Source organism: Sinocyclocheilus rhinocerous, unplaced genomic scaffold (genome assembly GCF_001515625.1).
Source record: "Sinocyclocheilus rhinocerous isolate Xijiao unplaced genomic scaffold, SAMN03320098_v1.1 scaffold2061, whole genome shotgun sequence".
Taxonomy (NCBI): domain Eukaryota; kingdom Metazoa; phylum Chordata; class Actinopteri; order Cypriniformes; family Cyprinidae; genus Sinocyclocheilus; species Sinocyclocheilus rhinocerous.
Genome location: NW_015633531.1, coordinates 439784 through 454078, shown reverse-complemented (window position 1 = coordinate 454078; position 14295 = coordinate 439784). Strand labels below are relative to the sequence as shown.

At 34.0% G+C, this 14295-nt stretch overlaps 2 protein-coding genes across 3 annotated transcripts in view; both read left to right on the top strand.

Annotated features, from left to right (window-relative positions):
• The window catches only part of LOC107744225 (von Willebrand factor A domain-containing protein 5A-like), a 14129-nt gene extending 12508 nt beyond the window's left edge, over positions 1 to 1621 (top strand). The window contains exons 13-15 of the mRNA XM_016557752.1: positions 825 to 964; positions 1050 to 1173; positions 1289 to 1621. Of these exons, the coding sequence (XP_016413238.1) occupies positions 825 to 964; positions 1050 to 1173; positions 1289 to 1368 (344 nt within the window). The 3' untranslated portion in view covers positions 1369 to 1621. The remainder of the gene's footprint in view (positions 1 to 824; positions 965 to 1049; positions 1174 to 1288) is intronic.
• A 3131-nt stretch (positions 1622 to 4752) lies between these two features.
• Positions 4753 to 14132, top strand: LOC107744232 (histone deacetylase 10). 2 transcript variants are annotated; one of them, XM_016557759.1, is made up of 20 exons: positions 4753 to 5047; positions 6196 to 6330; positions 6411 to 6507; positions 6596 to 6693; positions 7750 to 7854; positions 8012 to 8080; positions 8444 to 8570; positions 8755 to 8820; positions 8904 to 8963; positions 9951 to 10040; positions 10162 to 10268; positions 10735 to 10802; positions 11324 to 11606; positions 11689 to 11779; positions 11858 to 11943; positions 12052 to 12105; positions 12709 to 12787; positions 12866 to 13060; positions 13665 to 13845; positions 14005 to 14132. In XM_016557759.1, exons 1-19 carry the CDS (start codon positions 4983 to 4985, stop codon positions 13839 to 13841), a joined length of 2052 nt encoding a protein of 683 aa, XP_016413245.1. In that variant the 5' UTR covers positions 4753 to 4982; the 3' UTR covers positions 13842 to 13845; positions 14005 to 14132. The 2 variants fall into 2 exon arrangements, with proteins under 2 accessions (XP_016413245.1, XP_016413246.1); XM_016557760.1 differs by having other exon boundaries at positions 4754 to 5047; positions 11348 to 11606.
• Positions 14133 to 14295: the final 163 nt, after the last annotated feature.

The following is a 14295-nucleotide window of genomic DNA, read 5'->3' as shown; positions in this document are numbered from 1 at the left end:
ACATACACACACACACACACACACATACACACACACACACACACACACACACACACACACACAGAAGATGGACACAATGGTTATGTTTAGAAAGTACTAGCTTAGTTACTGAAAACTGTGCAGTATATAAAGGAATAGATCACCTAAAAATGAAAATGTACTCACTCTCATGCCATCTAACATGTAGATGAGTTTGTTTCTTCATCAGAACAGATTTGGAGAAATGTAGCATTACGTCACTTGCTCTCCAATGGATCCTCTACAGTGAATGGGTGCCGTCAGAATGAGAGTTCAAGCATCTGATAAAAACATCACAAAATAATCCATAAGTAATCCACACCACTCCAGTCCATCAATTAACATCTTGAGAAGTGAAAGAGACAAACCCACGATTAAGGCATTTAACTTCAAACCTTTGTTTTCGGCTAAAATATGAGTCGTCTTAAAAGTCGTCTCGTCTGAATCAGGAGAGAAATATGCACAGATCCAAAGTCCAAAACAGTTTTAAACAAATATGTCTGTGGATTTTGATGTGAGAGGACAACAGGTGATGGACTTTATCACTGGAGGAAGCGTTATTATGAATTATGGACTCATTTTGGCCAGAAGTGACGGTTAAAGTTAAAACGCCTTGATGATGAAGTTGTTTCTTACAAACATGTAGCTTTTCACTTTACAAGATGTTAATTGACTCATTTGACATACATTTGACAAGTGTAGTAGGTCATAAAATTCACATTGTTTTATAGCTATTTATTTAATTTTATTATTATTATATATTGATTTTTATTTATTCTTGTATGTTTGTGTGTGTGTGTGTTCAGCTGCTCCTGAGCTTCAGAAGGACCTGTTACTGCAGCTGGTTTCTCTGCAAAAGGCGTCAGGCTGCTGGGATCTGGACGCCACACTGGCTGATGTGTTTGGGAAGACGGAGGATGAGCTGACCAATCAGAAACCAGCACAGGTGAGAGATGTGATGAAATAATAAGACAGTGATGATTGTGTGCAGTGTCCAGTAACAAATGCAGTGGATGATGGTTTGTACACAGGTGGATGGGTCAGTATGGGCCACTCTCCTGGCTCTGATCTGGTTATACGGCTGTAAAATAGAGCAGCAGGTGGAGTGGCAGTTTGTGGCCATGAAGGCAGCGTCATGGATCGGCTCTCAGAAAGGTGAGATCTCCATTCCAGACCACATTAATTCAGTCAGCGTTCATCAAGAGACGTTTCAGCAAATATCTTCAGTTCTTTGACACACACTGATGATTTGAGTGTGTGTGTGTTTCAGTGGGAGATCTGTCTCAGTGTGTGTGTGTGGGGAATGTCCTGCTCGGATGTCAGGTGACCAAAGAGACTCTGGGAATCTGAAGATGTCAGTGTTTCTACATGCAGTGCCATATAACTGCCAAACACACACATACATACACATATGTATGCACATATATGAATGATATTAATAAGTTTACACCATGGCTTTTCTAACTGCATCAACAACAGACCCAAATGGATAAAAACAGCATGTGTGCCAAGCCAGAATATTTTGCTAACAAAAAGCTGCTGATCTACAAATAACTGTTTAACAATATATTTGTTCACTTCATAAATCATCAGTATGAATGTTTATAGCTTTCAGTGTTTGTCATATGAATATTTTTTTGCTTAAAATTCAGTTAATGTCCAAAAATCGACCAAAAAGTGCTTTAAAAATAGTCCCATAATGGAGAGAGTAAATTAGATTGATGGTAAGAGTTATACTATATACAGTACAGTATATAGTATACAGTATATGTAGTAACATATACTGTAAAAGATGCATTAACCATAGTTTTTAAAAGCATGGACAAAAGAGCAATAATTCTCATATGGGCCATTGAAAATTTCAAATAGGTTGTATTTGGATGGATTTACTTTTATTACACTTTTTATATACATTATTATGTTTGTAGACCGTTTTTAAGCATTGTTCTTTTTGATTTCATACCTTTCTATTTATGATTTTGCTCTAACATTTGCCACTTTTTTAGTATTCCAAATGGAATTTTAGTGGCTCTTTTTTTTTAATAAATATAAAGGTTTTTATTTATTGTGATTCTGTCATCAGAAAATTGTGCTTTGTCATTTAGGTCCATCCTAACCACATCATCCTAACAGTGAGCATAAATGTAAGTGGTACCACGTGACAATGAGGTATGTGTGCGTTAACTAATGTGCATTAAAACTGTCTTGGAAAACTATTTTTTACCTTGTCTTCATTATTTATTATTGTTACGGTTCAAATTCACGTCATTTGAGACGTGGAAATTACGTTGTGTTTAATATATTAATGGATTTCAGAAAAAAAAAATACAGAGTTTTGCTCTGATGCTTGTGAATTGTACGTTGTTGGACACTGTTAAAAACAAATATATATCTACTGAGAGTGTTAAGCATGTATTTAAAAAATAATAATAATAATTACAAGACCCAGAGAGGTGCAGAGACATCCAAATTTGGTGAATATGAAATTTGGCAAGTAACAGCAAAAGACTGATATTAAAATACCCATTGTATTCAGAATTACTGTATACATTTATAAAAAAAAAAACCGTTGCATTGACAAAAAAGAAAAATGCACAAGCAAATGGTTAGTAATAACATTGCACAAGGCTTTACAAAAGAATTCAAATAAATGAAAATAAGTCTCTTCCAAAAGATAGGTAGTGTAGCTTCGTTTTGCGTGTAGCATTTGTGTTTTATTTTTATTTATTTGGTAATTTTTTTTAAATCACGCTTAGATTGTAATTGTTGTTGTTCACGTGATCATCCGGTAGGGGGCGGTAATGCGTTGCAAGTCAAATGCTCCGCGTTCACCGAGCGACGAAAAAGAAAATAGTTGAGAAATGTCAGAAGGTGTTAAATATCATTAAGTGGAGTGGAATGGGGGGCAAGCTTTTCTTCATTAAAAACGATCTATGTAGCACTGATCCGGTCTGTATTTGATTATGGTTGTGTGGTATATGGTTCTGCCTCAAAAAACCTGTTGGAAAAACTTTGTAAAATTCAAGCTCAAGCGATGAGACAGTGTTGTGGAGCAGTAAAGACTACACCCATTCCAGCTTTACAAGTCTTAGTAGGAGAGATGCCACTAGAAATTAGAAGGAAACAATTAATGGTCAATTACTGGGCTAACCTCCAGGGGCATAAAGATGAACATCCCACAAAAATGGTCTTACAGAACTGTTGGGAACAAAATGAAAGATGTAGAATAAGTTTTGGGTGGAGTAGTAAAATATATGCAGAAGAAATACAAGTAAATAACATCAAGATGAGCCCAACAGTTGTTATTCAGGAATATGAACCATGGGTTTATGTAACACCTCAAGTAGATTTGCATTTGTTGGAGGTTAAAAAAACAGAAAGAGAAATTGACTTGGCATCTGCATTTTCAATGTATACCAGAGTCCAATACCCCTGGCATATACAAGTGTATACAGATGGCTCAAAAGATCCAGAACATCAAATAACTGGGGCTGCTTTTTTAGTTCAAGACAGTGATGACCAGTGGATCAGTGGAGTAAAGCGAACTTCAAATCATTTGGCAGTTTATACTGTAGAAATGATAGGAATGCTCTTGGCTTTGCAGTGGGTTGAGGAACACAAACCTGAGAATGTTCTAATTTGTTCTGACTCAGTTTCAGTCTTAAAGAGTTTGAAATCTTTTAAATCATGTCACCAAGATATTCTTTTTAGTATCCTACAAATACATTCAAGAATTGTTCAAAATGATACATCAATCAGTTTTATATGGGTCCCAGCACACATAGGAATAAGGGGAAATGAAGAAGTGGATAAATTAGCAAAGCAAGCTTTACAGAGAGAAACGATAGAGATACAAGTTCCATTAAGTAAATCAGAGATTAAGGTTTTAATATGGAGTAAAGTGATGAAAGAATGGCAAGTTAAGTGGAACAATGGGGAAAATGGTAGATTCCTTTACAGTTTAATAAACAAAGTCAGTCATAATATATTTGAGACTTTAGTCTTTGCAACTTTACAGATCTTTTTTTATGCACCAAGAGCTTGTAACACTCCAAAGAGAAAGGAAAAATTGAAATCGCATCATATGACCCCTTTAAAGAGTTTGAAATCTTTTAAATCATGTCACCAAGATGTTCTTTTTAGTATCCTACAAATACATTCAAGAATGGTTCAAAATGATACATCAATCAGTTTTATATGGGTCCCAGCACACTTAGGAATAAGGGGAAATGAAGAAGTGGATAAATTAGCAAAGCAAGCTTTACAGAGAGAAACGATATAGAGATACAAGTTCCATTAAGTAAATCAGAGATTAAGGTTTTAATATGGAGTAAAGTGATGAAAGAATGGCAAGTTAAGTGGAACAATGGGGAAAATGGTAGATTCCTTTACAGGTTAATAAACAAAGTAAGTCATAATATAAAGTGTATAGGTAAAGTCAAGGAAAGACGAGGTTATCTTTAACAGAATATTGCTAGGGCACTCAAATTTAAATAGCACTCTTAAAATAACAGGGAAACATCCAAATGGGTTATGTGAACAATGTCATGTTGAAGAAACAATACCTCATGTATTTCTTGAATGTAGCAAGTATGAACAAGAAAGAGGAAAAATGACAGTAGAAATAAGGAAAAATGGAATTCAGGATCTTAATTTTAAGGTTTTAATAAAATGGGCAAGTGAAATAAATAGTAATGTATTCTTTGATTTGATAAGAGATACAGGGTTGGTAAATAGAATTTAGAACGCTGTTTCACACTCCGGAGCAGAAGGTGGCGGTAATGCACCTATTTGCGTTGGTGCCAGCCGCCGTTAAAAACCAAGAAGAAGAAGAAGAAGAAACAACAGCTTTGAAGGGACTTTGAACCGTTCTGCTTTCCCGTGCGTGATTGAAATTGTAATTTACAATGATTTACAGTTATTAATCAGTTAGGTTTGTTCGCAATCCAGAGCAGAGTGTTTAAATGGCGTCAGGAAGCGCACTGATCTTCGATGAGGAGATGAGCCGTTATAAACTCCTCTGGAAAGAGTAAGTCATCTCATCACTTACTGCACGTCTCTTACAAAAGTCTCATGTTATGCTGTTGTTTTAGACATAATATTATTATAGTACATAGCATTCAATGAAGTACGTCACAGTTTTATATGCAAATAAAATGGTGAATAAAATGTGAAAATCATTGATTCTGTATGGTGGTCAAAGTACCATAGTATTACCACATGATCCCATACATATTATTCCTCACGAGTTAAAATGATCATACTTGATTTATGTGAATTTTTTATTTATTTCTTTTTTGTTTGTTTTTCATATCTTTGATGTTTTTCAAAATTCTGGAGATGTTGGTTTCTTATTTTGTGGTGTATAATTAAATGCTATTTCATGTCCAGTTAGTTTTAAAAAACTGATTTCTGAAATGTGTTGAGATATGTGAGACTCGATAATTAAATAATAAACATATACAGTGATATACTTGGGTTTGCATTTTGTACTAGTCAGGAATGGGCATTTTCAATACTAAAAATAAAATAAACATAGCTATTGATTTCAGAAATGATTTTTATTACTGAAAAACAGGGTTGCTATAGTTAACTAAAGCCTAAACTAAAACCATAAAAAATGGTTACTAGAAATAAAATAAGCGATAACTGAAAAACAAACTTCTATTTTATTTCAGCTAGCTGCCAAAGCAACATTGCTCATTTTCAATTAGTTTAACTTGTTGTACTAAAATAACAAAAACTGAAATAAAAATGAATAAAAACGAACTAAACAATAACTAATAATAAAATGACAAAACACAACAAATTGCTAAAACTTACTAAAATGAAAATGAAAATGAAAAATACAAAAATAAAAACAAATTCATAATATTGAATTTCAATAATACAAAATGAACACAACAGATTATGTATTTTAGTATTGCAACCAAAGTGTAATAATCGCAGATTTAAGTCAATTATAAAATTGTAGTAGTTTCTAATATTGCTATCACTGTTTTACTACGTTTGCATAATTTAATAACTGCATTACTGATTTTTTGTCAGTTTTTAAATTATTGCCTGCTTGGCAGATTCCCATTCTGTCGAAATCTCCCAAAACTCTTATCAAATGATTATAAACGTTGTCTGTTTTTCTATTTTCACATCAAATCTGTTTGTTGTTGCTCCGTCCAGTCCAGTCTGTGAGATCGAGGTGCCCGAGCGGTTGACCGTGTCTTACGAAGCGCTGAAGACTCACGGCGTGACACAGAGGTGCAAACAGCTGCCGGTCCGCCAGGCCACCGAGCAGGAGATTTTACTCGCACACAGGTTGGTGGAGTTTAAACCAGGCCCCATTTCTGTTGCTGTATGATTGAGTCCGGTCTCAAAATCTTTTGTGTTTATTTTAGTGAGGAATATCTGGAGGCCGTTAAACAGACTCCGAAAATGAGCGTGGAAGAGCTGATGGCTTTCTCGAAACAGTACAGCGACGTCTATTTCCATCAGGTAAGTCCAGGTCATTGATGCTTGCTGGGTTCAGGTGACCGCCAATGTGAACGTTACCCAACAGTCTCGACTCTTTATGTGAGCGCAGAACATCTATCACTGTGCTAAGCTGGCCGTGGGCGCCACACTGCAGCTGGTGGACAGCGTCGTGAAGAGAGAGGTCAGGAACGGCATGGCGCTGGTCAGGTGAGCACACGACCAACAGCTGCTGCTTTCATGATTGGATGTCCACCTAATTGACTGCCTATTTAAAGGTGAAGTGTGTGATATATTCCCCACTGGCCACTAAACAGGACTACAGTATAATTGAGCAGCCCAGCATATTTGCTTTGCTTTGCTGGGGCTGTGAGTTTGAAGCAGGAATACCTGCTTGTCTGAAACTAAACTAAAACGAAAGTGAAACTAAAATAAAACATTTTAAATTATTATGATTGTTGTTATTATTATTATTATGAACAATATAAATAATATGTAATAATATTTAGATGTAATGTTATTCATTTAAAACTACATTTAATTAATTTTTAGTAATTTTTACAGTAATTATTAATATTAAATATTAGTAATATTTAATAAAATTTTAATATAAATTTTAATTTAATAATACATTTAGTTATGAATTCATATGGTTGTTATTATTGGTATTATTAAAAATATTAATAATGTATACATTTAATATTTTAATTTCATAATTTTTTATTATTATTAACAATATGTAATTATGTTCAAATTAAATAATAACAGTATTAAATAAATTTTGAAATTATTTTCAATTAAAAGTGAATTTAATTGTGCATTTTAATATTGTTATTTTTTAGTATTAACATTATTAATAATGTATTAATTGAATAATTCATTATTATTATTTACTACTACTACTACTAGTACTTTGAATATTTCATTGCTCATATTTAATATTAATATTTAATAACATTTACAGTCAACATTTTAATTTAATAGTGAACTTAATATTCAAATGTAGTAATGTTTTAATTTAATAATATATTTCAATATTTATTATTATTATTATTGATAATGATTATTTTATAGATAAGAACATTTATAAAAATGTACTATTTGTAAAATAAAATATTTGTAATGAATTAATGATTTGAATGGTGTTAAAAATGTTTGTTATTGGACACTTAAATAGAAAAGTAATCTGTATTGTTCACTAGACAACACAATATGTCGATCTCTAGTTTTAGTAATTCATTTTTGTTCTCTTTTTGTGACCCTCAGGCCTCCAGGACACCACAGTCAGCGCTCCGCTGCGAACGGTTTCTGTGTGTTTAATAATGTGGCCATCGCTGCTCTTCATGCTACGAAGAACTACAACTTGAAAAGGTGAACAGGTGTTACATCCATCCTGCACTGCTGTACAAGACTAATTTACATTACTTTAATACTCACTAAAGGAAAACTAAACAGCTGCTATTGCAGATTCTGTGTAAGATTTTCAGTTTGTCATACAGATAAGTTTGAGCTTGTGGTTTCTTTCTAGGGTTTTGATTGTGGACTGGGACATCCACCATGGACAAGGTGTCCAGTACTGCTTTGAGGAGGACCCAAGGTGAGTCCATCTTCCTTCTAATGAACAATGTGGTTTACTAGCCTAGATTTTTACATTTTAATTACATTTTTTAATGTAATATTTCATTATTTTTTAATTTTATTTCAGATAAAATTATTTTATAAAATTATTTATTATTATTAAATTATTTTAACTAGATTTTTCCCACCTGTTTTATCATCCACCAGATAAAAAAATCATAACTCTAATCGCTTAAAAAAAATTTAATCTCCTCAAAGACCGGCACAAACTGAGAAATAATATATGTCCACAGGACAACTTATTCTTAGTATAAGCACTTAATAATTGGTAATTATAGGGAATTTCTAAAATGTCTATAATTAGATTTTCCTTTTGTCCTAGTGTGCTTTATTTTTCTTGGCATCGTTATGAGAACCAGACCTTCTGGCCAAATCTCCCCGAGTCAGACTACACCAGTGTTGGGAAAGGCAAAGGATGCGGTTTTAACATTAACCTCCCCTGGAACAAGGCAAATGAAAACTGAATCAATGCTCAGAAGCCATCAAACTCTATCATAAATGTGTATTTCACTGCAGCAGTGCATGCCAATCAAATCTGCTTTTAATGAACCATTCTCACTGGTAAAAGAAATAAACTAAAATAGTATTTAAGCTTTTGCCACATAGTTTCTATGCTGTGCTTGTTTCCTGCAGGTGGGCATGACGAACAGCGACTATCTGGCTGCTTTCTTCCATGTTCTTTTACCCGTCGCGTATGAGGTACCTGTCGCACGAGAGCAATCATTAGACAATGGTTTTCTGAGTGTCTAAGTCAATCTGATGCACATGTTTGTCTCTTTCAGTTTGATCCAGAGCTGGTTCTGGTCAGTGCTGGTTTTGATTCAGCCATTGGGGACCCAGAAGTAAGAGACTCTTTTTAAATCTGTGATTGTCTGAGCTCCTGACCTGTGATTTTCTTTTCTGTATCCTGTTTGAAGAAATAGTTCACTCAAAAATGAAAATTAGTTGGGCCATCCAAGTAGATGTAGATGAGTTTTTTTTCTTCATCAGAACAGATTTGGAGAAATGTAGCATTCCATCACTTGCTCAGCAATGGATCCTCTGCAGTGAATGGGTGCCGTCAGAATGCGAGTCCAAACAGCTGATAAAAACATCACAATAATTGTCACAACTCCAGTCCATCAGTTAACATCTTGTGAAGTGAAAAACTGTGTGTTTGTAAGAAAAAAAATCCATCGTTGAGACATTTTAACTTTAACCTGTCACGTCTGGCCAAAATATGAATCTATAATCCATAATAACACTCCAGTGAAAAAGTCATCTAGTTTGAATCAGGAGAGAAATCTGCACAGATCAAGCACTGTTTATAAGTGAAAACAGTCCAAAACAGTTCTAAACAAATATGTCTGTGGATTTTGATGTGAGAGGACAACAGGAGATTGACTTTGTCACTGGAGGAAGTGTTATTATGGATTATGGTTTCATATTTTGGACAGAAAATGCCTTAATGATGGACGTGTTTCTTACAAACACGCAGATTTTCACTTCACAAGACATTCAGTTGATGGTCTTGAGTCGTGTGGATTATTGTGATGTTATCAGCTGTTTGGACTCTCATTCTGACGGCACCCATTCACTGCAGAGCATCCATTGGTGAGCAAGTGATGTAATGCTGCATTTCTCCAAATCTGTTCTGATGAAGAAACAAACTCATCTACATCTTATATGGCCTGAGAATGAGTCATTTTTTCAAGACATTTAAATTGTTGGGTGAACTACTCCTTCAATTCTTCAAATCTGCATCTGTCACGCTGTTTCTAAAAGTGTCCGCCCTGTTTGATGGGCTGTATAGGTTAACACTGTTAACACTGCTGTCTGTTGTGCTTCAGGGTGAAATGTGTGCTATTCCTGAGATCTTTGCCCACCTCACCCAACTGCTAATGCCTTTGGCTGCAGGCAAAATGTGCGTCGTCCTGGAGGTCAGTTGTCATTATCACATCAAATCTTTTTATCATATTTTCATTTTTTAAGACCTGTTATCTGTTTTATCATGTTTAGATTGTATATATCGGTTCTTCTGGTTTCCTTCGTTTTTTTCAGGGAGGGTATAACCTGACTTCTCTGGCCCAGTCGGTTTGCCAAACCGTCCAGACCCTTCTTGGAGATCCGGCCCCTCGGCTGTCAGGGCTCACGGCTGCTTGTGAGAGGTGATTTGATGATTGTCAATCATGCGGCGAGTGCTTTTTATTGGACAAGCTGTTTGCTTGAGTTAAAGGGGTCATATGATGCGATTTCAAGTTTTCCTTTCTCTTTGGAGTGTTACAAGCTGTTCGTGAATAGATAACATAAAATCGACGCGTTTCAGAAAGGCTGGGCATAGAGGAGAAACAATAATGTACAGTATGTGGAAAATAATGTGTTTTTTGAACGTTAAACCGCATAAACACATTTCATTACACCAAATACACAAAATAATGTTATTTTTTTAGCAACGTCATATGACCCCTTTAAGGTGCACTGGGTAGCACCACCCACAGTCAACTCTTATTGGTCCAAAATCTTGCCCTACATACATCAAACAGTAAATATGTTCAGATTGTTTGTGATTTGGTTTCAATTTTTTATCGCTAGAAAGCTGGAGTAATATGCCATGTGATTTTTTTTTTTTCACAGTGCACTGGAATCTATCCAAAACGTTCGCAACGCTCAATCATCTTACTGGAGCTGTTTTAAACACTTAGGTTAGTGTTCGTTTACTCATTTTTACTTATAAATTGCCATTTGCCTTTCACGTGGATTGTTTTGTTTTAGTATTAATTATATAGTATTATAGTTTTTATTAAAAACATTTAGAATTAGCTTTTATTTTTTTATTCTCCGTTTTCATATTAATTTTAAGTTTATTTTTATTGATCTTGTCATGTGCTTTTGTCAGTTTGTACTATTTAGGTTAAATTTATTATAAAAATTACAGTTTTAGTTTTCATTCATTTCCAGTTAGTAATTTTAGTGCTTCAACTTATTAGTTCAGTAAGTTGCCAAGGCAACATTTCTAATTTACGTTTAGTTTTTCATCATTTTATTTTCAGCTGTATTTTACTTAACAATTTTTTTTTTATAGTTTTGAATTTAGTTAACGATAACAAGTCTGTTATGAAGGCAATTGGTAATAGATTTAAATATGTAGTGACATTTAAATGAGTTCTTATTTAAATGCCATTTTAACATTTGACAGCTACATTTTATTGTTTTATCTTTTAAGTTTTTATCGGTCTCATTCTTAAAGAGGCTCATTTAGGAACAAGCACCAAACGAGCCAGAATGGATGAGAACAGTGGAGCAAAAGAGGCAGAGAAACCTGCGCCAGAGACCAATACAAAGAAGACAACACAGGATATTGTGTGGCCTGAACCTTTAATCAGGACTTCACCTGATGTGCGAACAGTCGTAGCGCCCCCTCCTGGTGTGGAGGTCTCACTGCCAGAGGGCTGCCAACATTTGGGGGAAGTTTCCCAAAGTGCCACAAAAGAAGTACAAAGTTTTCGGTTGGTAAAATCAGATCAGAAACACAGAGTCACACGTTTGGGCCACATTATAACAATTTCAAATTGTTTTTTTTGTTTGTAGGGATAAACATATCCAAGACGTAACAGACCAAAACATCCATCAGCCTCTTGGAAATATCATTTCAGTTCTTGACCAAATGATGAATAAAGAGGTGAGGATGCGATAACAGGGGTCTGGTGGTTATTTTTGTGTGCAGTATATTTGGTAACGGACTGTAACGCTTCATCAGGTGCGTAATGGATGCATCGTGGTGTCTGACTTGAGTGTGTCCATACGCTGTGCTTGTGAACGTGCACTAATGGGCCTTGCTGAACGGTACAACACTTCTTAGACTAACAGAAGAATTACCTTCAAATCACCTAGATCAGATAAATAGTTGCCTGTTATGTGATATTAAATACAGTGCTTTTGTGTTTGATGAAGGGTGCTGGTTGTTTTTATTGGAGATGGGAATATACCAGTCAAAACTAATGACGGGTGAGCCAGTTATTGCATATATTTTTTGTGTTTTATTGTTTGTTGTATAAATAACAAACTGAAATATATATATATAAGTTAGTATTTAAAAATGTTTTTAAAAATAATTTCTATTTTTAGGAAAAATATTTAATAATAATGAACTATCTATCTTACACTTATTTTTAAATACTGTTTTTAAATACTTCTAATTTTTTTATTCTTTAGTATTATTTATATACTGTTATGTTTTTTTTTAATTAAAAATTAGAATTAGCTTTTATTTTTATATTTTCATTTTCTTATGTGCTTTATTTATTTATTAACCTATTATTTATTTATTGAACATTACTGTTTAGGTTTCATTTATGTTTATTTCATTTTTACTGTTTATTCAGTTTTAGTTTTTATTTATTTCCTGTTAATAATTTTACTGCTTCAGCATATTATTTCAGTTAGTTGTCAAGGCAACATTTATAATTTTAATTTAGATAAGTTTTTCATCTAATATTTACATTATTTTTTTTCCAGAAGAGCTAATAAAAATTCAGTTAATTAGAAATTATTTGTTCAGTTCTTCAAAAAAACTGCAGTGGGTGAGTCTCTCTCTCTCTGTCTCTTCAGGAAGGTGTTTCTAGTCCAAGTCTGTGCTGAAGAAACTGAAGAGGAGTGCGGGAACCGTTTGTCCTTGTGTCTGAGAGAGGTTTGTGAACGCACCTGATACTATCTTGGGTTTTGTCTTATTTCTGTGAAGTTACTTCCTCTTCCTGCTCGTCTCCAGGGTGAGAGCTTCACGGCAGGATTCATGCAGGCGGTTCTGAGCCTGATCCTCCCTCTGGCGTATGAGTTTAACCCCTGTCTGGTGCTGGGGGTTTTCAGAGACAGTGGGGCAAAGACTCATCTGACACCAGTCTGGGGTCACCTGACCAGCCTGCTCCAAGGCCTGGCAGGGGGGCAGACGCTCACCCTACTGCAGGTCAGAGTTTTTACATATTTTTGTATTATTTTAAAACCGATTCAAAACATACATTTACATTTTTTTAAATTTCTTTTTATTTTAAATGCTTTTTTTTCCCTCTCTATGTCTCTATGTTCAAATGTATTTATTTTATATTTTTAAATAAATGTATTTATTTGTTTTCAATTGTTTATTTTAAATGTATTTATTGTTTTAAATATCTGTATTTATTGTTTTAAATATCTTTATTTATTGTTTAATTAAATATATTCATTATTCATTTAAATGTATTTGTTTGTTTATTTTACATTTATTTTACTTATTGTTTAATTTTAACTGTTTTATTTTTAATGTACATATTTTATTTGTTGTACCCTTTTTAAATGTATTTATTTATTTTAGATGTATTTATTTACAATATTTATTTTTAATTTATGTATTTTAAATGCATTTATTTGTTTTAAATGTTTATTTGTTTGTTTATATGTATTTTGTATTTATTTTACATTTATTTCTTAATTTACTTATTTGTTTTGTGCATTTTTATTTTATTTTACTTGCCTCAATCCTCTGGATGAGAGTTTCTTGCTACTAGTAAATCACCATACCTGCATTTCTTAAGGGCTATGACAAAAATCTGCTGGAGGTTACGGTCTCTGCCCTCTCTGGGGCCCCTGTCCCTCCCCTCGGGCCCCTGGGGGCCCCCAAACCTGCAGATGTTCAGATGATGGAAAAGCAGCGACAGAGGCTGCAGAAACGCTGGAGTTTGGTGCAGGAGTGTTGGGGCCTTCTGCGTTGATCAGGTACTAATCCCGCAGTTCACTACAATATTATATGGAGAATGTGATTGAGCAGTTTTGCAAAACTAACTTATCTAAAATTTCGTACATGGTGAATTATGTGTTATGTAACCTTAGAATACACTTAGATTAATAAATTAATTATAATGTGTGTTTGTGCAGTTTCAGAAAGCTGATGGAAACCTCTGGAACATTGAATGACCTGCGTTTTGATGTTCAGTTATGGAAAATAACACTTTTTGTACTTTTTGTAAATTTTGTATGGCATTAAAAATGAACCTGCTACAGTTTTTCTTGATAGTTTTTTGTTTGACCATGATGTTTGTGTACGGTTTGTTTAGTTAGAAGTGAGCTAAATCTGACAAAACCTCCATTTGAGGATGTAAGCATATTATAAATGTTATATTTTGAATTATATATTATAAACCACTTGTTTTCCTCATTTGGATAAAA